This window comes from Piliocolobus tephrosceles, chromosome 9, assembly GCF_002776525.5.
Source record: "Piliocolobus tephrosceles isolate RC106 chromosome 9, ASM277652v3, whole genome shotgun sequence".
Taxonomy (NCBI): Eukaryota; Metazoa; Chordata; class Mammalia; order Primates; family Cercopithecidae; genus Piliocolobus; species Piliocolobus tephrosceles.
The window spans coordinates 56880033-56905798 of NC_045442.1; the positions used below are offsets into that span (position 1 = coordinate 56880033).

Consider the following 25766-nt stretch of genomic DNA (forward strand, 5'->3'; position numbering starts at 1 on the left):
CTTCCTTCCTTCCTTCCTTCCTTCCTTCCTTCCTTCCTTCCTTCCTTTCATTCTTTCTTCTTTCCTTCCTCTCTCCCTCCCTCTTTCTTTTTTTCTTTCTTCTTTTGTCATATGGTAGGTGAAATAAAAATCAGGCAGAAAAACCCGTGGAAATCAGGCTGTTGGTATTTAAATACAAGTTTTAAAAGTCTACCTCCCATTTTTAGTTTTTGATTCATTTCTCATGGACTGATTCTGTGCATGTGTAGGGTGATGATGGGGGTGGTGGAGAACTAGAATTGCCATCCTGGCCTTTTTTAGAAAGAACTTGCTGTAGATCTATAAAATGCTGTATTGCAGAAATTCGTTTAGGTTCAAGTAAATCATGAAATTTGTTTTGCACAATTTAGAGAAAATTTAATGAGGCCCTTTCAAATAAGCCTTATGTATATTTGGGGGCAGTACAAATGATTATGTTTTAGGTTCTATAACTTTGAGACATTAATTACAATGAATTTTTTTTGATCTTTAAATTGATTTTTTTTGTTGTTTTTTACACAGCGGCAACAGAGGATGCATTTTTTTTTCATCCATATTTATTTTTTGTGTGCTGATAGTGCACAAAACTTCCATCAGTGTATCCCATCAAATAGCCTTAGGTTGTTCTCAGATTTTCAAAATAGTGGTTAGTGCACAGATCAATCTGAGCTCTTCCGTGGTATCCTCATATCTCCCCCTTTTTTTTCCCTGGGATGGAGTCTAGCCCTGTTGCCCAGGCTAGAGTGCAGTGACATAATCTCGGCTCACTGCAACCTTTGCCTGCCAGGTTCAAGTGATTCTCCTGCCTCAGCCTCCCGAGTAGCTGGGACTACAGGTGCCTGCCACCATACCTGGCTAATTGTTTTAATTTTGGTAGAGATGGAGTTTCACAATGTTGGCTAGGCTGGTCTGGAACTCCTTACCTCAGGTGATCCGCCCACCTCGGCCTCCCAAAGTGCTGGGACTACAGGCGTGATCCACTGGCTGGCCGCTTGCATCCTTTTTAACTTGTCTGGGTGCCCCTCCCGAGCGTCTGTGTTCTTCGGTTTGCGTTTCAGAGTCCGTATTGGAGACTTCCATTGCAGGACTCCTCTTACACGGCTGCAGCTACTTTCCCTGCCTCCTGCCTGAAATGCGGGAGTTTCCAGTATCCCCTCCCCCTCCGCTGCCTGAGCACTTAGCCTTCGACCACTAGTGCAGGAATATAAAAGCCCCCTCTGTGGCCTAGTCTGTACTCCAGAGCACCCCTTGAGACCAGATTGAATGGGGCTTCCTGGCTTGGCTTTTCACCCTTTCCAGTCTCCCCCTTCCTTATTGGTCTCATGGAAGCGCATTTCCTAAGTAAACCACTTGCCTGGGAATCTTCACCTCAGGCTCTGCTTTTGGGGACCTCACTATCCTCTCCATATGGCGTTAGTTGTGGGAACTAAATGAGACAAATGCAAACAAGGCACTCATCACAACGCACGGCCATAACATAGACTCAGAAATGTTATTATTATGATGAGTCTCACATCACTTTTTTGGACTCTGGTAGAGTGGTGCCAAGACTTACACCTTTGATCCATCTGGTTGGCCATGGAAATATTTGAATAAAACGGAAACATTTGAATAAAACTGAAAGAGCATATAAAAGTGCATCTTAACATGCCTGAGACCTTGCCACTGGGGTAACTATGCAAATATAGGCAGAAAAGAGCAAAAGCAACCAGCGGAACAGCATTTGCTGAAAAGACAGTTCACATTAATTTTTCTTTTCTTTTTTTTTCTAGATTGTTAAGCCCATTTCTCTAAAAGTTTCAGATGACTTCTTATGTATGTATGTATGTATGTATGTATGTATGTATTTATTTATTTATTTTTTGAGACAGAGTCTCACTGTGTTGCCCAGGCTGGAGTGCTGTAGTGCGATCTCAGCTCGCTGCAACCTCCGCCTCCGAGGTTCAAGTGATTCCCCTGCCTCAGCCTCCCGAGTAGCTAGGATTACAGGTGCCTGCCACCATGCCCAGCTAACTTTTGTAGTTTTGGTAGAGATGGGGTTTCGTCATGTTGGCCAAGCTGGTCTTGAACTCCTGGCCTCAAGTGATCTGCCTGCCTCGGCCTCCCAAAGTGCTGGGATTACAGGCTTCAGCCACTGTGCCTGGCTTGACTACTCATTTTAAAAGAAATCTCAGGTATATAAAGTGAAGTGATATCCTGGTGACAGTGGTAAAGGGGTCCAAACCTGATAATGGGAGAGGGGCTGAGAGAGAAAACACAGTGATTTCAGCACTCTCCATCTAATTAGGTGGTGTACTCTGTGGAGGGGACAGGAAACTAGGAGATAGGGAAGTTTTATATCCAAGAAATAATTTATCCAGGACTTCCGAGACAGTTTCATCAATCTCCAAAATTTGTACTGGAAGCTTACTTTTCTTTAGATTTCACATGTGAAATGAAATTAGAAGACATCCTTCAACACATATGCACAAGCTCACTAGGGAATTTTCCCTCCGGCTTTATTAAGGTATAATTGACAAATAAAATTGTACATATTTATAGTGTGTAACGTAATGCTTTGCTATCTGAATACATTGTGACATGATTAAATCAAGCTAGGGAAGTTTTTTAAACGCAGAAAAATAGGCATCTTAGTATTTAGGGAGCTCTTAAGAAATCATCTTGGCCTCTTGCCTTTCACGAGGGTCAGATGACACAAAAGGCCAAGGCCAGATGGGATGGAATAACTCATTGTAATAGGTAATAACTTTCACAATCAGGGAAGCCTCTTGAAGCCTCTCAGGTGGCAGGAAGCTAAACCTAGTTTCTCTTCTTGCTGGTCAGAGGAACCAGTCTCTGGGCTGGCTCATAGCCTTTCAGATTCTTTGCATGTTGTCTTAGTGCTAAGGTAGGGAAGGATTTTGGTCACTGAGTTCAGTGTTCCCTTCCCACACATGCCTGTCACCTTGGGAGGCTTTGATTCAGTACATCTGGAGTGGGACCTGGAATTCATTTTTATTTTTTCTGAGACATAGTCTCTCTCTGTCACCCAGGCTGAAGTGCAGTGGTGGTGTCTTGGCTTACTGCAACCTCTGCCTCCCAGGTTCAAGCAATTGTCCTGCCTCAGCCTCCTGAGTAGCTGGGATTACAGGTGTGCACCACCACACCCGGTTAATTTTTGTAGTTTTAGTAGAGACAGGGTTTCACCATGTTGGCCAGGCTGGTCTCCAACTCCTGATCTCAAGTGATCTGACTGCCTTGGTCTCCTAAAGTGCTGGGATTGAGGGAGTGAGCCACCATGCCCAGCCTGGAATTCATCTTTAGATCTGGACCCCAGGGCATGTACAAGAAGGCTCACTGTAGGGTCAAGGAATGGGAATTGGCTAGTGGTTCTATCACCAGTTGAATGGAGGAATCACATGGGGTAGATGCCGCCTATGGGAGGCTAGGCAGTCCGGGGGAGCCATGGACTAGATGCACAGATTGTAAAATGGCTAGATTTCCAGAACAGTGTGGAGTCAGAAAAGTAGATAGAAGGAAATTTGCTATGTAACACCATTTGTGTAACAATTATGCACATGAAACAACACTGTGTATAAAGAAACCCACATGTTTAAAGACATACATTGAACAGAAGATGGGAGTGGGTATTCTGGAAGAAAGAGAAAATATAAAAAGAGAGGGCCTTGCATTGACTGAGGATGACAATGTGACAAGCACTGAGAAGCATGGCTAACTAGACTTTTTGCATCCAACCCTCAAGAAAAGAAAGAAAAAAATGATTGGGAGAATGAAGACAAATTGCTCCTGAGTGAATCAGTGGTTCAGCCAAGCTCAGCCCTGAAGTGGGCTGACTTTACTTAATAGATAACGTGGAGGCCCTAGTGAGGGCAAATGTTCTCTTAGAAAGGGTCACTCTTTCTTCTTTTCTCCCACCGCCCACCTTTCCATCCAGCCCATTATTATTAATAATAATTATTATTTACCTTAACACAGCTCTTATTTTCTAATTGTTAAACCACTGTCATGAAGCACTAAGCAGCAACGTCAGCATTTGGTTGAAGAGACTGGCAGGAAAAGACCACACTGCTCTGTTCTGCAGCATGCATGATTGTCTTCTCTCTTGGATTTTTGACCTTGGTTTTGGCCTTGAAAAGCAAGGTCAAAAATGCTGAGCACATAGGTTCCATTTCACCTGTTTTTCGCTTCCATTCACTAAGTACTTACTATGTCCAAGATATTTGGCATCTGGATGCCTTACCTAAATCATCTCATTTAACTTGTACTGAAAACTCAGTGATATCTGTTCCCATTCTCTAGATGACTAAAGCTTAGAGTTGTGTATCTTTTCACATGACAGTTGAACTTAGCCTTCCAGGGGAGTATCACCCCAATTGGGACTACCATGAATCATCAAATCAAAGGATATATATGTATTTTTTACCATATTGGAAGGGAATTTTAAGAATAGTCAGACTTTGGTTGGCATCCAAGTGGAAAGAAATGAATCAATTCTGTCCTCACTGATTGCCTGTAACATCTAACCATTCTTGTATTTGGGATTGAGAACATATTCAACGAACTTAAATACTCCTTCGAAGCATGGGGCCACATTTAGGTAACACCCATTTCATCTATGTTCTGTTGGAAAGCCATGTCACTGTGGAAACTGAACTACAGGAGAGGCAGGTCACTTCACGTTTGCTACTGTTGTTGATAATGCTTTCATGTTTGTGGATATCAACGGCATGATTGCTTGGTTTCCACCCAAGAGTTATCTGTTCATAAATCACTTTCATATTTCATAGACTACAGTCTGTAAATATCTAACTGATGAGCACCTGTATATCAGCCCAGTAAAAAGCTATGCATCTAAATGGCTCAAGTAAAAATATCCAATTTAGAAGCACTGTCAGCACAGGGGAGAATTTTCTAGTGCAGCCAAGGGGTATAGCATTACTTCTACAGAAATGTAGCTTTTAAAGAAGGTCACTAGTATTGCCACCCCAGTGTCTTCACTTCTAAGTCTAAACCTTTCATGATGCATATATCACCTGCTTCCTAATTGGAAATTCAAGAAAGCAGTCTTCATCATAAAATAAATTACGTCGAGGGATATGCAGTAATCTCTCGACTTAATTTAGCACTTTGAAATAAATAATATATCCGTGACTCACAGTGTTTAATTCAATTCTGTGTCTTTCCTCAGTGGTCCTTTCCCTCCCTCCCTTCCTTCTTTTTTTCTTTCTTTTTAAATTGCCCTTTTCTTCATTATGCTGCTTCTGGTTACACACACATACATGTACAACACAAATGCATTCTCCCTGGCTAACTTTTACCTTTATGACTTTTATGCAATAGTCACATTCTTCTAGAAAAGAGAAATTATTGCTATTTGCCTTCTAGCATCCAACTAGGAGATCTCTGTCTGTCTATCATCTATCTATCTATCTCTGTGCCAATTAAAAAAAATATCCAATTCATGAAAAGGGCTGGCAAATCTTCAGCTTGCAGATAAGCATTCATTCAGAAGTGTTGAACTGATAAAACTGTTTGCAAACTTAAGATTCACTTCGTTTTTTCCCTCCGACTAGTAGTATTTCTTCTGCCTAGCCAGTGTCACAGTGATGAAAAACTGAATTTTGACAACTAATATACCATACATTGGAAGCAAGCATGACAAAACCTCTTAGAAACATTGGACTTTTTGCTTCTGAGTGTCCATAATGAAAATATTTGAGTTCCATCTAGACCAGCAGTGTCTGTGGTTCTCAAAATGCCAGTATAGGAACCTTTGCTGAGGTTATGTAAAAGAAAAAGAATGCCAACATAAGGTGCTGACATCCCTGATGATTCGCCAGACATTACTCCCAGAAACTTAGACCAAGACTTTCTACAGGGAAGAAGAAACTGGTATGCTTTATGTAATAGGTGCCACGATTGGGACCACCCACCTCTGAAAGGTGGAAATGTGTTGGGAATCTCATTGTCTTCTTTTCACAGCTATTTCTTACAGTGGTCAGCACCTTCCCATAGAGCTACAGGTAGCCTGTCCCTCAGAAAAGCCCCTCAGTGAAATCTCACTGGAGACTCTTCCCTCTGAGCTTGGGGAAACATTATATTACATAGAAGTCCAGAAATTGTCCAGACATTTTCACAAAGGCCTTCTCAGACCTGCTTTTCAAGAAGCTTTTCCTGAACTCAGCAACTCAGACCTATCACTTAACTGCTGGCGGAAATTATCCAAACCCAGATTATACTAAGTCCTTTAGGATAGTTGTAGTTTCTCCCCCTGCCCCCTACCCGGCCCCAGGCAGCACTGTGTCTAGTGACATACTGTGTTAGCCAAGAACAAAGCGCCAGGCACTTCATTTACATTATGACACTGGAATCTCTGCTGACACCACCAAATACAAAAATGACAAGTCATTCAAGCTGCTTTGTTACTGGAGCATGCACAAGCTCCCATGACCCAGCACCCTCAACGTTTTGATTGATAGTTTAAAAAAAGCTGTTAAATTACACACACAATATGATGTCTGTCCTTAAAACAAAACTGGAGGCATTTTATAGCTAAACAATTTTATTGGCTTTTTGTGAAATAAAAAACACACAAGAAACCACCATGGTTAAAGGCCATAATCAGCATCAACCAAATGAACCAGCCACTTGGTTACAGCAGCTGATAACAACACTAGTGGATATTATTGCTTATACCCCAAGTTCATTTATACGTCCATTACATTTTGGCAAGATTACAATCAAATGGGAGCTTTGGTTGTAAAAATTCAACTATGACTACTCATTGAAAACTCAACTTCTACCATTTTATGATGGGATACATGTCAGTTCTTCTGCATCTTGACATTTATCCTCTCCTGTCTCCTTTCTCCTTCCATTAATAAGATGTAGAAGCCTATTGAAAAAAATTAAGGTGGATGCATTTGTAACTATCCTTCCTCTGCTGCCTCCTCTTTTGTCATGACAAGGTGCTGCATTTCTGGGCCTCTCCCAAGATCTTCTATCTGGTGTGTTTCCACTGCCAGTAATAAATGCCCATCTGTAATCTAGACAGATTTTCAAATGCATATGGCTGTCGACATTGGGGTTTGGACTTAACTGTCTCATTTCCATCTTCTGAAAAGCTAGAAGAAAAAATAAAAATAAAAACAAAATCAACAGCCCTTGGCATTGGTAACTTGACCTCCCAACAGAATGAGCCCCATCCCCTGCCACATAACATCGCATGGCAGGTGTGGGGCTGTGGCCTCGAAATGCTCTCTGTGTGTGTACGTGTGTGCTGTAACATTTTACTTTACAGAGAAGCAATGACTGACTGCCTCACAAAAGCTCCCCTGCTCTCACACTTTCTAGTTTAACACTGAAAACTCAGAATGAGAAAGAGTCAGAACTAACTCACAATAGCACCATTTCCTAGACTCTTGGAATGAGATTCCTTTCCGTGTAGGAGAACGCAGGCGCCCAGCCTCCAGCTGTGTGCTTTCACAGGCTCCCAATGCATTTCAGCAGAAGTGGGTGGTCTGCCTTAGCCTACTTCTGCAGAAACATGAATTTTCCCTGGGAAGAGTTAAAAGTATGGGTCTTACAAAGTGAAGTTGGCCACAGGTGAAAAGCCTGAGGAAGCCTGTTTCTGGTGGTGAGATGTGACAAGCCTGTAGATGGCAGGAGGGAGTCCAGGGACCTTTTCCCTTGCCCATCTCAATTCAAGTCAGTGAAGAATCTGCATGCAGAAGCATGGCAAGTTCAAGGAATACTGAGAGACGTAAACCCTAATACAGCAATCGGAACACCAGCGCACTAATGGTATCTTACGTATTCAGGTCCACCAGTGAGTTTGCCCTGGATAATGCTGGGATTTAATAAGCCCTTCTAATGATTATAAAGATTATCCTCTTGAAACTAGACATTGGAAACAACAGAATATTTGATATCACTATATTTTACATGGCACATATAACCATATAATTACCAGCACTTAACACGGCAAATATTGTAAATACACATTCTTGGAGTTGACTTTGTAATTACACCGATGTTATTCAACAGAACAAAGATTAAACACTCTCCAGTTTGCACTTTGGGGGATTTCGGTCCCCTCCTTCCCTTCACAACAAAAGGATAACCCTCTAATTACGTAATAATGCTCGGTGGTCATGTGGGCAAAGAGAATCACAGGGTGACTTCATAGTCAATCGTGGCCTGTAAAATAAAGTAATACACAGTATTTTCATTTCAACAAAATACAAGAGACCATATAAAAATATTTTCCAATTTGGAATCAGAAACATGAAAGCTGGATTTTTTTTCTTTGTATAAAAAGAAACAAAATAACAGACTAAAGTGTATTAAGCCTCCTAACAAAAAAAAATACATATCAGTTTAAGGAATGCAGTGAGAGTCAGCTTCCCTTTTTGTCCAGGCTCATTGATGGTGAGCTTGTGCTTTGATCCTAACAAAGATAAATGCACAAAAGTGGAGGAAGGTCCGTGTCTGAAACCTGAACTATGTCGTATCTCTAATAAGACGAATTTTACAGTAGTGCTTTGAAAAATGGTGGATCAGATTACCAATGTTTTTTTTCTCTTCCTCTTCAGGCCACTGCTGGAGATGAATTCCAGAAGCACCACTTTCGTCTCGAGTGATGCTTATTTAGTGCAATATCTTCCTTCTCTCGTTCCCTTTTCACACGCTGGTAGTGATCTTCTTCCTTCAGGTACCACACAGGGGGCCAGCGGTGCCGCTCGAAGTATTCCTGGTTGTCTGGTGAAGGAAAGATGCAGACCATAAGACCTGCAGCTCATTGATCTTTTTACGGGCTAGGCCTTGAGCTTAAAGCTTCTCAAATATTCTCTCAAAAACGTGATGTGGCAGGGACTGTGATTAGGGTCATTTGCAAAAAGGTGACACTGTTTTGAGAGGAAGAATCTCTTGCCTGTAGTCATGCAGCTGGGCACAGGGAACCTGAACCCAGGACCACCTGATTTGAGAGTCTAAGCCTGACCCTACGCTTGCCTCCCTAAACAAGGGGAAGCCCACCACCTCTGCACTCTCTGCAACAGGGCACCATGGACTCCAGCCCACCCAACTCCCGTCAGCATCAAGTTCTTCAAAGAGAATTCCCAGCCTTCTATTCTTTATGTCATGTCACATGAATATGTGACCACCAGCTAGTCTCAAGGAATTATCTATGAGCTGCCTGCTGACTGTGTTCCTTTACAGGGACATAGAAGATAAAAGCTTCCCTGAGAGGTGAGGAGAGCTGGATGAATGGGGGCTTCGCACAGTCTCACCTGCAGATTTTGATTTGATTTCCTTGCGGAACTTGGAGCATACACTGTTGTAGTTGGTGCAGATGTGGTGCAAACACCAGGCGGCCAACTGGTGGGCATTGTGAAACTGCAGAAAAGTGAGCAAAGGAGGGTAAGACTCTATTTTCTAAAAAGGGGCTACAAAGAAATTGGGGAAGCCATCGTAAGGGTGCAAATAAATGAAGGGCTTATATAACTAATTTGGCAAACCTCTTGTTTTGACCTCAATGTTTTGACTTTGGCCATGGCTCTGATGCCAGCCAATGTAGTGCTGGGCACACCCCTCCCTTCCCCACTGTCCTAGGTGCACCAAAAATAATTGCTGTATCAAATCACGAGCTTAAAGTATGCCTCGCCCTCTCACCCTCCCCTGCCACCTGGCCCTCTAGTGCTAAGCAACTGTGGCCTCTGGAAGACACCAGCCCACAGCAGAAAGCAGCGATGTCATCTCTGTTTAAGGAAGCCTCGGCAATGGAATACTTTGTGTCACATGTCAGAGCTCAGCTTGCTGGGGCCAAGATCCGAAAGAGGAGACTGCAGAATGTGTGACTGTCCTATACCTGTCCTTTGGTTACATAAGAAGAGCAAGCAGTATGTGCCACGGTGGAGGGATCCAGATACTTCACCCTTCCTTTCTAAGCGATGCTCAGGAAGGTGGCAGCTGAGGTAGCTATGATTGAAAAATACGAGATGCCCAAAAATCGACCGTCAACTCCCCCATTCCCTCTCCAGACCTGGCGGGCCTGCCGTGATCCCTCACTCTTTCCGTCTGTGCCCTTCTCTGACACCCCTTCTGTTGTCTATTGCTCTTGATGTTTCTTTGGTTGGGTGGAACTTTAGAACCTACAGCACGCTTCCTCTGCGGCCCTGTATCTCCACTGTGAGGCCAAAAGCCAGAGATCTCAGAAACCCACTCGAGAGACTCACTGAAAATCACAACCCAAACATCAGAGACAGTTTTAGCTGGTGCTTCCAACTTCTCTTGCTGTTAGATTTCTCTCTGAAAACAAGACTAGGGCAGTGTTCTGCCGGGTGGGCTTGTTCCAGCTTGAAAGAGCCAATTGTGTGCATTTCTTCCCTACTTTGAGTTTAGTGACTTCGTATGTTATAATCAGCCATGATGGGAGTATTTATATAATAGAAATTGGCAAATGTAACAGATTAGGGTCCCACTTGCCCCCAAGCTGACTGTTAAACACTTACCAGCACATCACTGGGTTAGGGTCTAATGGATGAGCTAAGACATGAGAGAATCCATCCTAAGCTCGTCCTGCCAAGTCTTGTCAAGGCTTAGCAATAATCATATTATTTCCTTGTAGTGGGTATGTGTGGGGGTAAGGTGGGAACACAGTGCAACAAACAGACACAGACACAACTGCAGATCATTCCCTCAAGTGAGTGGTCCCGATATGAAATTCCAGATCATTACATTTTTCGCTAGGAGGAATACTTGCTGGAGCGAGTACAAGTTATAAATCATCCCCCAGAACTGTTTCAAAAGACCCCAAATTCCAAGTATGGACAACCAGTTTTGATGGGGGCTTGCTGACTCGACTGCATTAGATGTCTACTCTCAGTTTCACTGTAATCCCTAATCGGATTTTAATAATTTGTGTTTGTGTCTGTTTCCTTTGCTTGCCTATGACTGCCCTGGGGCAGAGGATCTACCATTTATATGTACACGTCCTTTGCCTAGGGCAGTGCCTGGTATTTGGGGAGAAAAACAACAAATATTTGCTGAATGCTAAGTCAAAATGAATAGGTCGCTGTAAAGTTCAATTCTGCCTTTTCCCCCTTTTGCACCTGAATCATTTCCTTTGGCCACAGTAGGAAGGGCCTGAGCAGCACCTGTACCTCTCCCCAAAACCACCTCCTTTTCCTTGATTGAGAAATATTGATTTAAATGGACGGACCTAAGACTTAGTAAGCCATTGTCTTAACGGAAAGAGGGAGCACAGGAAGCCGAACCCAACAGGCTGAAGAAAAGATGGAGGAATTGATTCTTAGTTCCCTCAGAGTGTAAATTCATTGTTAATCAGCCTATGCCAGGGACTAGAAAATTCTGCAGATGTGTCTGGCATTCTAAGAGGGCTTACACTCTTCAGTGCTCGCTCTTGAACATTCGCTCCCACTTGATTCTCAAAATAATCTGTAACGTTGGTAGGATGCAAATTGTCATCCCATTTCCTGTGGATGAGGAAAGTGAGGCAGAGTTTAGCTTGTGCTTTGAGGAAGTCACTCCACGGTGAAGCTGAAGCTGAATCTTGGACCTTCTCTGGAAGAAGAAGGCAAGTCTGTATTGGGATTATGCTATTACAATCTGAATATTAGCCACTACTGACTTTAGAAAACTCCAGGACAGCTGTAGTGAGATGTTCACTAACAGGGGTTCATTACAGGGCTTCACGAAATTCTAGAAACTGTCTGTGCTTGGCCAAATACATGGCCAAGAATTCAAAGAAGGAGGAGAGACAAAACCTCCCCCAAGTGGTTCTCCCACATGTGAAGCTGGTGCCTGAGGCGACAATGGGACTGGTGTGGGGACCGTGTTGTTTATTCAAATGAAGCCCAGCAGGCTGAATGGTACATGAAAGGTAAAACTCTCAGATCTTCTTAGTGTACACAGGGGGCCTCTGTGACTCAGTGGTGACATCTTTATTTGGACAGATGCAACAATGGAATGTTTTATCAACATTAAATGAACTGATTGAACACACTTAAAAGGTGAAAAGCAAACTGATACAAACCTGTGCCAATTCCAAGTAAGAGAGCACTTCTCCGTCAATGCCCACGCCACTCATTGCGGCCTTGGTCAACTCCAGAACGGCATGCTGTTCTGGGGAAGAAAAAGGGGGCCGGAGAATGTTAAACCATGCCCTGCAAGCCAGGTAGCTTGCCTGGAGGGTTGGTCTGGGACCACTTAAGAAGGGAGGAAATGTGGGACACAGCTCTGGGCAGCCATCTGAATTAAATCCAGAAGCTGCTCTTACGTGTGGTCTTTCACTGCTTGGGGTTCTGGTGCCAGCCACTTCACCCACACCTCTGGGGACTCTTGTTCATGGCTCTAAAATAGTCAGAATCCTCCAGACCTGCAATGTTCTGTGCAGGATGGTAACTCCTGGCCACACGAGACTATTTAAACTTATATTACTTAAAATGAAATGAAATTAAAAGTTCAGCTCCTCATTCACACTAGCCACAGTAAGTGCTCAACAGCCACATATGGCCACTGTTTGGACCATCCGGATATGAAATGTTTCCATCACTGCAGAAGGTTCTACTGGATGGAGTGGCTCTAAACAGTCTAGCACCTTCCTAGAGTCCTCTAGACTTTAGACACGCTCCTGCCTGACAGTTTCCCCACTTACATCACCACAATCCTTAATACCCCTGACAGTGAAGAGGTTAAATGACAGAGGAATGAGTCTATATGAGGAATTAAAAATGTGATTGCATACGTCTGTCTCAATAGCTACAGATGGTGACGTATTGTTCAGCCTCTTGGATTCTAAAGACTGGGGAGACCTGCAGTCCAAAGTAACAAAAATGCAGTAGGGAGGGCCATTTCTGCTTGGGAGCTTGAGTCCAAGGCTTCCAAGCTGAATTTACATTGTGGTGTGAAGCTAGGACATCTCTTGCCTCTGTAAAGGCTGTCGCCTGCCTGAGACTGACGTGTGAGGGTACAGCCTTGGCTCAGCATTTCTAGGTCTTTGACATTGATGTCATCCGTAGCATTGCATTTGTTTTTCTAATCCAGCACATTGTCTAAATCATGCTTACTTTCTGCTCCAGTTCTGCATGCTTACTGGTCAGTACGCCTGTATCTGGTCAATATAGTATTGGGAATGGAATGATTTCTTTGGCACAAACCTCCTCACCTGGATTGAACTATTTGGAACTAAATTGCCCAGAGAAGTCATCTGGGCTTTGTCGTTTTAAGTAACTGCAACATTTCCTGACATTTATTTAACACGGGCTCACAAAGCATCGTCGCTAGAAACTGATTTTTAAACACCATGTTCTAAACACTGTACACTAGACAGTACAAAGCAAATACTATAAAGGATTAAAGGAATCATCTTGGGAAGCTGTATATTAAATAATCATAACAGTAACAACAGCATTTAATAACTAATTGTTCATAGAAGTCTAGAGTTCACACAAAAAGCTTTATTTGGGTCAGTTAAAAAAAAAAAAAAACTTTCATGGAGAAATCAATCCCATGTTTTCATTGCCAGACTTAATATTTAAGCAAAAATGGTACTAGTCTGAGATTGATCACAAACCTTGTGGGGCAGATTTGGCTCCAAATTACTTTTGACAATTTCAAAAATAAAATAAAAATTTATCTTCAGGACTAATGTCATAAAACCTGTGGATAGTTAGATGCCTTGGAACCATGTTTCTGAAGAAAGTAATTGCCCACTGAAGCCTCCCAGAGTCAGTATTTAAAAAAACTAGCACCCTCATTTGGATCTATTAGGTATATTGGTTAAAAACAGTTTTTAAAAATAAATCTAATATTGATGCCTCAACTCGCTCTTTCTATCCAACTGGGGAGGAAGTAGGACAAAGAGAGGACTTTGATCTCCAGGTGGTTGTGTGTAGTAGAAGCCTAGAGGACAGAGAAAATAATCTGTTTTTTCTTTTTTGAGACGGAGTTTCACTCTCCTTGCCGAGGCTGGAGTACAATGGCGCAATCTTGGCTCACCGCAACCTCTGCCTCCTGGGTTCAAGCGATTCTCCTGCCTCAGCCTCCTGAGTAGCTGGGATTATAGGCATGTGCCACCACGCGTCGCTAATTTTGTATTTTTTTTTAGTAGAGACGGGGATTTCTCCATGTTGGTCAGGCTGGTCTCGAACTCCCGACCTCAGGTGATCCGCCCGCCTCGGCCTTCCAAAGTGCTGGGATACAGGCGTGAGCCACCGTGCCCAGCCTATCTTTCATTTTTTCTAAAGACATTGCCAGAAAGTCAAGTGCAGATAGGACTGGTTGGTTTGTTCATACATTCATCTTCATTCATTCAATTGTTCAACAAATATTTATCGAAAGCTAACATGCTCAGGCACTCAGAAGAAAGGCCAGTGAACAAGACAGGCACTGTTTATTTCTGCTTTGATGGTTAATAGGAATCAACTAAACAGTGATAAACACCCAGCTGCGACTTAACACCTCTGGTGTAAAGTGAATAAGGCTGAAGATCTGAATTCCAGACACAGCCATTTAAGTGCATATATCCTATACAGACCTGCTTCAGCTTCCCAACTGAACAAATCTAGAAATGATACATAAGATTTTGTGAAGTTAAGCCAAGTTTCCCTTTTTTCTCTTTCTCCCAAAATGAACTTGACAATGTCAGAACATTTTCTAAAATAGCTTTAAGAAAACCACTTACATAATGCTTACTATGTGCCAGACGCTGTTCTAAGGACTTTATATTTTAGCTCATTTAATCTTCATAACAGCTCTATGGCTGAATAATATTAGCCCCATTTTAAAGAGCGAGAAAGCTGAGACGCAGAGCGAAGGTTAGGACAAAGTCACCTGGTCTGTAAATGGTGGAGTCAGGGTTTGATCTTAGGCAATGTGGCTCTGTCATGTGTTTTCCTAAACAGTGCGTCTACCGCCTTCTTAAAGACTGTGTCTGTGCAGTTATTATGGAGATAATGTTGACAAAATAGTATTATTTCAAACTCTGGGGTGCACAAATGACTCAGCATGCATACAGCGTGTGCCTCAAGGGCAGGGGTCATGCATTACTCACCTTCATAGCTGTATCACCTAACAGAGTCCACCACAGAGTGGGTGCTTAAGGAGTATTTGTTGAATTGAATTGGGCTGTCTGATGCAATTTGATTAGTTCATATCATTCTACACAAGACAGTCCTATTTTGCATGATAAAAAATCAACTTTTATTCTCTGTAAAAATATTTTTATTTAAATGTGATTTTGGATAAATATGACAGACACTGCATGGCCCTGAGTCATCAGCCTTACCTGCAAGTGCAACCAAGTGTGGCAGGCAAAATCTGTTTGCCAAGGCAATTAATTCCAGCGGGTCCAGATCCAAGTTAGGAGACAACTGCTTGGTATAGAGATAATCCAATACTGCTTGCATTGATATCTTGTTTATGTTCGGGAGATACACCTGAAATGTTATACAAAAAGCTAAATTCTGCTGCAGAAAGCAGGGAGTGGGCACATTTTCAGGCTATGCTGCTTATAAATATCCTGTGTGACTTGATATTGGCGAGTGTTGGACACCTGCTTTGAGGCTATGCATAGGAATCCTTCTGCATTTATGACTTTAAACATAATGGTTTGATTTGTAGATGACAAAAGAGTGGAGCTGCCTGACACAGCCTGATGTGGAATTTTTAAATGACTATTTGGACTTATAAATCAGACAAATGGGCTGGAAATGTATGATAACATTAGGGGCCCTCATGCCAAGCACCTTGTAATACTCTATTGTGGGGAAAGAAATCTCCTAGCAACATGACAAGTGTTGGGGGGAGTTGCAACCCACACTGTTGCCAACACAATGGAGTCTAGCTCTCCAAGATGTCAAAACAGAGGATGAGGCTGAGCAACCACCCTAGCTGCCACAGTGACCAGCTTGATTTCGACATTCTTTCAGTGTATGCACAATATATTGCAATGTACTACATAACATATACACTTCATTATTTTTTCCTACAACCACATGGATTCAGAACTACTGGAACATTATCAGTTATCAGTAGATTCCAAAGGAGTCCTTGCTTAGGACTTCCAGGGGAGTATGACGGGGTACAGGTGAACTGTCCCCTGTAGGATTCCCACAGTCTCCTTCATGAGTGCCTGTAGTGTGTATATAAATGCATGCTAGAGCTTGCTAGAGAGCCAGGCACTGCCTGGGAGGTGGAGAGCTGGAGAGGTGGGCATGGATTAATGAAGATGTACACTGTGTAGCAGCTACTCTTTATTTTAGGTCTCTAACTCCATGAGACAGGCCCTGGAGTAGTTCAGAACTGTACCACTTGGAGTATTGGAATACCGACAATTACAAATATTAATCGTAATTGAAGGCATCCTATGCACAGGCACCGTGCTAAGCTTTCCATACACATTCTTTAATTTGACGCTTATATCTGCCCTAGAGAGAAGAGACTTACTTTTGCCATTTTACAGAAAAGGAAATGGAGGTTCAAGGAGGTTCATTTAAATCTTGTGTCCAAGGTCACAGAGCTAGGAAGTGGTGACTGGGATTTAAACCCAGGGAGTATGACGTGAAAGTGTATGTTCAGAATTGCTGAGCGGTGATGGAAACGTTTAATGCCACAGAAGCACAGGTTTGAGTTACAACAATAAAGCATCATATTTTATTAATGGTTTGTAAGAATTCTGCTTCAAAAGGATGAATTATGAACTTCTTTTTCTTTCTTTTTTATTTTATTCATTTTTTGAGACAGGGTCTAACTCTGTTGCCCAGGCTGGACAGTAGTGGCTTGATGATAGCCTGGGCCTGGGCTCAAGCTATCCTCCTACCTCCACCTCCCTAGTAGCTGAGACTACAGGCAGTACCACCATGCCTGGTTAATTTATTTTATTAATTCTTTTTTTGTAGAGATGGCGGGCTTGCTATGCTGCCCAGGCTGGTCTCAAACTCCTGGCCTCAAGTTATCTTCCTGCCTTGGCTTCCCAAAGTGCTGGGATTACAGGCATGAGCCACTGTGTCTGGCCAGTTATGAACTTCTTAATTCTCGTACTTAATAAACTTCTATATAACATATAAAGATATATATCTATATATTATATATGATTACATCTTTATAACATTGTTATTTCTATATATTTTATATGATCGCACCTCTCTCTCCATACAAATGCACGTGCACACACACACAGTCAGGCACACCCACACACTCAGGCACACCCACACACAGTCAGGCACACACACACACAGTCAGGCACACCCACACACTCTCTCAGGCATACACACACAGTCAGACACACACACACAGTCAGGCACACCCACACACAGTCAGGCACACACACATAGTCAGGCACACATACACACTCAGGCACACACACACACTCTCAGGCATACACACACAGTCAGGCACGCATACACACTCTGGCACACACACACACACTCAGGCACACACAGGCACAGAGCCAGACCTCTATATCTGTGGGTTCCACATCTGTGGATTCAACCAACTGTAGATCAAAAATATTTGAAAAAAAGGCATGACTGCCTCTGTTCTGAACATGTACAGACTTTTTTCTTGTCATTATTTCCTAAACAATACAGTATAACAACTACTTACCCAGCATTTGCATTGTATTAGGTATTAGAAACACTCTACAGATAATTTAAAGTATAAAGGAGGATGTATGTGCACAGATCTATCAAATACACTGCCATTTTATATGAGGAACTTGAGCATTCATGGATTTTGGTGTCTGAGTGGGTGGGGGGGTGGTCCTGGAACCAATCCCTCACAGATACTGAGGGATGACTGTGTGTGTGTGTGTGTGTGTGTGTGTGAGAGAGAGAGAGACAGAGAAACAGTGAGAGAGAGAGAAAGAGTGTGTTATGTATGTATGTATAATGGCTTCACATTTTACAGGGTGCTTATGGCTTATGCATTCTGGCAGTGTGGCTCCAGAACTGTTCTAAGCTATAGAAACCTTCTTTGTTATTCTCCTATGCAGCCATTAGCCACCTCAGAGAGGGAATATCCTTTCAGATAGGTAGACCTGTCCTTTAACATATCACAGGGAAGGTTTAGAAAAATTCCTAGAAATATTAAGGAATTTATCCCCCACTTTCAGACATGGTTGGTGAAAACAACAATTATGATTCCATAAATGAGTTACATAAGTCATTACCATAAATGATTTGATAAGCATGATCATTTCAGGTTTCCAGCACAACCTCTACAACAAATAGAACTCAATGAGTTGAAACTGGGATTATTTTAAAATGAAGTAGCTGTTGGGCATGCTAGATCATCTGCAATGTACAGATGATGGAATGTTATTCTTCCCTTTAACCAGCTGTATCCACATAGGAATAATTATTCAACTAAGTCTAGCACCAGTTACATGGTGTGTATGCTCGCATACATATATGTTTACATACACGTGCATTTATCTTACACAAATAATGGATTTACTTACAGATATCCAAACAAATTTGTTTCTGTGTGTAGGAACATGTAACATTTCATTTCTTTTTTTTTGAGACGGAGTCTTGCTCTGCCGCCCAGGCTGGAGTGCAGTGGCCGGATCTCAGCTCACTGCAAGCTCCGCCTCCCGGGTTCACGCCATTCTCCTGTCTCAGCCTCCCAAGTAGCTGGGACTACAGGCGCCCGCCTCATCGCCCGGCTGGTTTTTTTTTTTTTTTTTTGTATTTTTTAGTAGAGACGGGGTTTCACCGTATTAGCCAGGATGGTCTCGATCTCCTGACCTCGTGATCCGCCCGTCTCGGCCTCCCAAAGTGCTGGGATTACAGGCTTGAGCCACCACGCCCGGCCGTAACATTTCATTTCTTTGATGAAATAATGTTTGGATTAGTGATATGGTTTGGCTGTGTCCCCACTCAAATCTCATCTTGAATTATAGCTCCCATAATTCCCACGTGTTGTGGGAGGGACCTAATGGGAGATAATTGAATCATGGAGGTGGTTCCCCCAGACTGTTCTAGTGGTAGGGAATAAGTCTCACGAGATCTGATGGTTTTATAAGGGGTTTTCCCTTTCACTTGGTTCTCACTGTCTCTCTTGCCTGCTGCCACGTAAGATGTGCCTTTTGTCTTCCACCATGATTGTGAGGCCTCCCCAGCCACGTGGAACTGTGAGTCCATTAAACCTTTTTCTTTATAAATTACCCTGTCTCTAGTATGTCTTTATCAGCAGTGTGAAGATGGACTAATACAATTAGTATAGTTTTTTAGACAGTTGAAGGTTGAGTTGTGAAACTTTAAAATTTGAATCATTTTAATAGTGAAAGTACTCACATTTTACAAAGTGCTAAGTGCTCTAAGATGTTAGTAATTGTTAATACACAAAGTCCCAGAGCTTCCTGTTAACACCTGCTCTCTCAGAGATGGGGATGTCTGGTGCTTCTGAAAACAATGCCTCTAGTGATAGTGCAAGAGCCTGGGGCAGGCCCAGGGATATATCACTAAAGTGCTGCGTGACCTCTGATAAATCACTCACCCTCTCTCACCCTCAGTCTCGTCATCTGTTACATGGGAGGAATTTGGAATAGATGCTGTTAAAAGTTCTTTCTTCACAGAAACTCTGGGTTTTGAAGATCTTCAGATTACCTTAGCATTTTTTGGCAAGAGTGTGTTCTAAATCATGGCTTAAAGAAGAAATAGCAAAATGAACATCCTAAATAAAAAGAAACTATTTCTGGCTGCAGCAGATGACAGATTCGAGTAAGCAACCCTGCCCAAATACCCTCAATGCCCTCGAAGTGTCCCGATGTTTGTAATCACCTATGACCTGCTATCTTCTTTTAGCTGAATATAATGTTAACATTTTTTGAAGTGATGGCTCTATTTGGCAAATAACGTTAGAGACCCTTAGAAAAAAAATCAAATTAGAATAAACTCAGAACACTTTTGGAGCTTGCATTTTTTTCCCCTCATGGCTGATTTTTAAAAAAGCCTGTTTCTGTGATTTCAACATTTATAATTAACTGCATGACAACAGAAAGACCTTTATTTATAGCACTTTAAAAATAGTATAAGCAAAGCTTCATAAATAATGAAATAAAAAAAATTTGCATCCTACCTGCTGGATATAGTTTTTTTTTTTTTCTTAAAAAAAGAAGAGTTATCAAAGAGAATATAATGCTACCCTAAACAATGTTCTATCTTGCAGTTTAGTTGGTTTAAAATTTTAATTGTGAAGATTAGCTGAGACTATTAGGCTTATAATTAGAGACAGTCTCATAGAGAATGAGAAAGTATCCTAGATCCAAAGCATTGCTTACTACAACCCAGGCATGCATTTTTAATGAACCACTTGCTGAGTACCTCTGGGGAGAGAATTATGCTTACTGCTACATTAAAAGTAATGAGAAAAAATAGAAGTAAGATACAATGTGTTCCTGAATATTAAATGACAAAAAAGTTAAATTAAAATCAATGGACATAGGCATATTTCATTTGTTTCTGGATATGCACATTAATTCTATTAATTCTCCAAAAAAGGCTGAGCTTCATGGTGGGGGGCAGGAGGGTGGCAGGCATCAGATTTTCAGATTTTCTCAAGATAATAGAAAGTTAAAAGGTGGCCTACAAAGGCCAAATCCCAAGTGTGAACATGGATCTATGTTAATCATGGAGCATTAACTGAGTGCCTTTCCCCTACAACTATAACCACCTGAATTGTACTTTCCTACTTTAGAAAGGGACTAGCGGCTTTTTAACTTAGAGCTTTCCAGGGCAAATACCTTTAACCCCATACGGAAAGAATTTAACAAGAAAACTCTAGCTTAATAGTCGCTAACATTTATTGAACATTTGTATGTTCTAGGCATCAAATTCAATGCTTTACACACGTCCTCTCATGCCTTCTCTGCCCTTTGACGAAGGTTCTCTTGTTATCCCCATTTTACAGATGAAGAAACAGGTTTAGAGTGAGCCACTTGCCCAAGGTCAGGCTGAGACTATATTACAGTTTGCACAGGAAATAAAGTGAAGGGACGGGAAGGAGCGAGAATGTCGACAGCTCATTGCATTTTCAATATACTGGCTAAAGGAATTGTGGCACAGGTCTTCAGTGGCTTGGTTCCATGGTCTTTGTCTTTTGAGCTGGTTTGAATCTATACAAACCTATCAGCCTCAACTCCAGTTCTAAGTGGTGAGGGACCTCGTCTCTCCAGCAGGGGGTGCTAAACAGGTGGCCTCCTCCAGGAGAGGCTATCAAACAACCATATACATGTGCATTCACATTTGCTGCCAAGTTTTTGTTTTGGTCACCTCTACTGCACATTTTAATCTGGAGACGATTACAGTCCATTCTTGGAAGGGATAAAGGAGATTAGCATTCGTGAGGTCAGCTCTGACAGTGTCCCTTTGTGCCTGCGTTCCTGACCTCGATCAACTTCTCCCTGCTCTGTGAATAGCAGGTCCTCAGCTGCACAATCAGCACTCACTTCAGTGAGTTGGACAAAGAAGGGGAACAAGCCTCCCAGCTCTTTATCTCCAGAGATTGCTGAAGTCAGTGAAATACCAACTGGATGAGGTTTTACAAATTGGTGGCTACCCTAACTTTTTCCCGGATACAAGAGGGAAAGAATATCATCACTACCAACAACATCAGAATAAGTCCAGCGGCAGCTACCATTTATTTAATGCTTCTGAAGTGCTTTGCAAGTAATGACTCTTACACCCCACAACCACAGTATGGGTTATAACTGTTTTCCAGATGGGAAGACTAGAGCCAAGAAAGGTTAAGTCACTTGCCCAAGTCACTTGTAAGTGGAGGAGTTGCAATTTGAGTCCCACAGTCCTGTAACTGTGCAGATTCCATGTACTGCAGTTGGCTTAGTAATGATGCTCCAAAACACCTTTGACCCAAGCTCAGGAGACATTTTCATTAGTCACAGGTGAGAATCTCCTGGTTTAGAAAGGCTGTTAGACACCGTAAGAGGCCATCAGGATAACTCTAATATTTTTTCCCTGAAAAGCAGACAGCCCTTTGCTGGGGGCGGGGTGGGGGGCGGTTGGTTTAGGAGCAACTGCAGTTTGTTCTGGATGCACGAGAGTGGCCTAGTAATCTTAGCCCCTGCTATCCAAGGCTTGTGATTCTAGGATTCTGTTTCCCTACTTAGGGATGCAAATGCAGGCTCCCGGGTCACAATGGGAGTGCTCGAATTTCTTGTGCTACTGCCTCATTTGAAAAGTTAGCTATTGTTTTCTGCGTTTCTTTGAAAAATTTGGAAAGATGCTGAGACAAGCAAAACAAGCCTCTTAGGACAATAAATGGCATGGGTATACCCATGTTTTTATTTTTACTTTTTAAAAAAAGATGTTAAAAATACTTGCAAAACTCCACAAAAATGCTTGCTTACACCTAAAGTTAGAAATGCTTGAATTGAATTTTTTTCTTTTCCAACAGTTTGTAAAAAGACAAAGAGGATGTACTCCCATGTTAATTGTAGCACTATTCACAATAGCCAAGATACAGAGTCTGCCTGTGTCCATCAGTGGATGGTTGGATAAGAAAATGTGGTACATATACACAATGGGATACTATACAGCCCTAAAAAAGGAAAATTCTGTCATTCAAGACAACATGGGTGAACCTAGAGGACATTATGTTAAGTGAAATAAGCCAGGTTTAGAGAGACAAATATCACAGCATCTCACTTATATGTGGAATCTAAAAACGTTGAACTCCAAAGTAGAGAGTAGAATAGTGATAACCAGAGGCTGGGATTAGCGGGTGGATGGGGAAAGGAAAGCCATCTGTCAAATATACGAAGTTTCAGTTAGAAAGGAGGAATAAGTTCTGGTGTACATTTTTTTTTTTGTCTTTTGTTTTTTAGAGACAGGGTCTCACTCTGTCTCCTGGGGTGGAGTACAGTGGCACAATCATAGCTCACTGTAGCTTTGGACTCCTGGGCTCAAGTGTTCCTCTCACTTCAGTCTCCCAAGGACCTAGGACCACAGTTGCATATAGTCTAATGCACCTATAATTTTTTTGTGGTGTTCTATTGCACAGTATGGTGACTATGGTGAACAATAAGATACTGGATATATTTCAAAATAGCTAAGAGGATTTTAAATGTTCTCATCACAAAGAAATGGTAAACATCTGAGGTGATGGATAGGCTAATTCGCCTGACTTGATCATTCCACAATATATGTATATTGAAACATCAGGTACCCCATAACTATGTACAATTATTATTTGTCAGTTAAAAGTAAAACAACAAGAAAGATAAAGACATAGGGTCTCCAAGATGTTGTTTGCTCTGCTCTAAGCGTATCCCTCTTCTAGAGATAGAGCCAGTGGCTGACAAGTGATGCAACTACTTCCACTAGACCTAAGTACCTTGAGAGGTGTGTTCAGGGGAGTAAACGTTCGCTCCATTACTGTTGCCCTAAACTTAGCAAACCCTCATACCCCCTCAACACAGGCAAAGTCAGGGCGGAGCCTTAGATAGTATTGTAGCTCATGGTAACCTAAAGGACAAACCAGAGCCTCCCTCAGCTTGCAGATGAGGAGGTTGAGGCACAATAATGTGGCTTCTTAAGATCCCCTGTCTGGTTAGGGGCACAGCTAAGCCCAGGACTTAGGTGGCTGAACAACTCTTTTCACTTTCTGAACTACTGGGAGACATGCTCCTCTTGTACTTGGTTTTGATAGTACCATGCCTGGTGACATTTGCAAGAGGTACAGCTGATCTTGTCTTCATGGATGAGGACGGCTCTGAGGATGAAAAGATATATGGCATGTAAAGCACCCAGGTGCCCCCACACAAGTGACCGATAAACAATAACTCCTCAAAACTGCAGAGCTAAGAGAAAGGTGACCAAACACTCGAGCACTGCTAAGGAGCTATTTCATGGAGCCAGTTTAAGGATTAAAGTCATCTGGCTATTTACCCACTTTATATAAATACACAGGCACACGCATATTCATAAAGACACCACTATGCTTTAGGAAGGCACGTACCTCACTGTTGGCACTTTCCACAAATGACCCGCCGAACATAGCTGCCATCCACTCACAGCTACAGATCAGCAGCGGCTTGTGGGCACTGATGGCTCCATCGTCCAATTTAAATGTCACGTCTGTCAAAGAATTGAGGAAACACAACCATGAGCCAACTTTGCTGAGAGCTTCAACCAAGGTTTCTGCTCCCATATCCACTGACCTGCGTCTCTCTCACTCTCTCGCATGTCTTTACTTGCTGATTTTATGTCAATCCCCATCTTTGGGCTTTGGCACACCCAGCTCCCACCTAAGGGAGCATGCTGCATTTAACATCATCACACATAAAGTCACGGCACAAACTCTCTGAACCAGAAAGTAACAGAAAGGAGGGAATATATTTTCCTCCTTACTATGCAAAACTTCAACGATATACAACAGTGGAACAAACAGTATGATGACCACTTATTTATCCCTTGTTAACATTTTGGCATGTTTGTTTTAGGTATATTTTTAATTTACACCATTTTACTTATTAATACTCAATTAAACCTTACGTTTATAATATGCTCTACTTGTATGCTATACCGAAATGTAACCGAATTACTGTTTTCTTAAGAGATGTTGGGAGGTCTGGTTATGTTGCTGAGGCTAGATTTAAACTGCCGGGTTCCAGTAATCCTTCTGTCTCAGTCTCTGAAGTAGCTGGGACTATGGGCAAATTAGTCACCATGCCCGGCTATATGTGTATTTTTGTATAATTCTATATATGTGTATAGACTTTTTTTTTTAACAGATAGCATGGCACTTCACTCCTAACTACCTTATCACAAGTTTTCCCCAAATAACAACAGTCTCTTAAATAACCATACCATGATTACACCTAAGAAAATTAAAAATAATTCCCTACTATCATCCACCATATAGTTCATATTCACATTTCTCCAATTATCTCTAAATTGTGTTTCATAGCTTTTTTTTTTTGGTAAAAAAAATATAACAGAATCTAACTGAGACTCCCACATTGTATTTGATTATTATGCCTCTCCAGTAAGGAGGGGGTGATTTAATCAGCTCTACCTAAGGCTCACTTTTAAGTTACTGTAGGTTTGTAACATATTCTTTTCATTGATTTTCAAGACTATTTCTGTACCACAATGGCCAGTGTTTGAAGTAAATACTACTCATAAGCTTTAAAATGAATGAACTGAGTCTTCAGGAGCCACTTACTAAATGTGTAGTGCCCTAGCAGGGATTATAAAAGATAAAGACAAAGGTAGAGGTATCCATATAAATAGAAGTCAGGAAGTCAACATTTTACAATGAAATTACACACACCCACACACCCGTCCAGAGGACAATTTCAGAACAAAAATAGTCCAAGTGTAAGACAGTGCAAACATGGGTCAATAACCCATATTGGATGCGGGCCACCAGCAGGCTTAGCAATTATGAAAGGGTGCTGCGGGCAGCAAATGGCATAGTTATCAAAGGCACAGGAGGTGCAAGAAAACTACAGAAGTGCAGGGCCAAGGACCATGAGGACAGAAAAGGAGAGGGGATGGAAACAGATGAGGCACCCTTCGTAGGAAGGTGGAGGGCCACCAAAATTGCCTCAAGGACTTTAGTGGCCTCAGAACTTGAGCTCAGTGATTTTTGTCAAGGGTCAGTGCTGAAGGGTCAATGGAGAATAGAATTGGTCAGAGAATAGATTCTGAAGGGGAATTGTATGCAACAAGCCCATTGGAGATAGACTCGGGGTCCCTGAT

At 42.1% G+C, this 25766-nt stretch overlaps 1 protein-coding gene across 5 annotated transcripts in view; it reads right to left on the reverse strand.

Moving 5' to 3' along the window:
• Positions 1-6562: 6562 nt before the first annotated feature.
• Positions 6563-25766, reverse strand: part of RHOBTB1 (Rho related BTB domain containing 1) — a 75734-nt gene continuing 56530 nt past the window's right edge. For 3 of the 5 annotated variants that reach the window (XM_023185586.1, XM_023185589.1, XM_023185585.2), the window contains 5 exons: positions 24019-24137; positions 15326-15476; positions 12074-12162; positions 9309-9414; positions 6563-8778 (listed from right to left, as the gene is read on the reverse strand). In XM_023185586.1, coding sequence (XP_023041354.1) covers positions 8609-8778; positions 9309-9414; positions 12074-12162; positions 15326-15476; positions 24019-24137 — 635 coding nt within the window. In that variant the 3' untranslated portion in view covers positions 6563-8608. The remainder of the gene's footprint in view (positions 8779-9308; positions 9415-12073; positions 12163-15325; positions 15477-24018; positions 24138-25766) is intronic. The other 2 variants (XM_023185587.2, XM_023185588.2) reach the window with 2 other exon arrangements.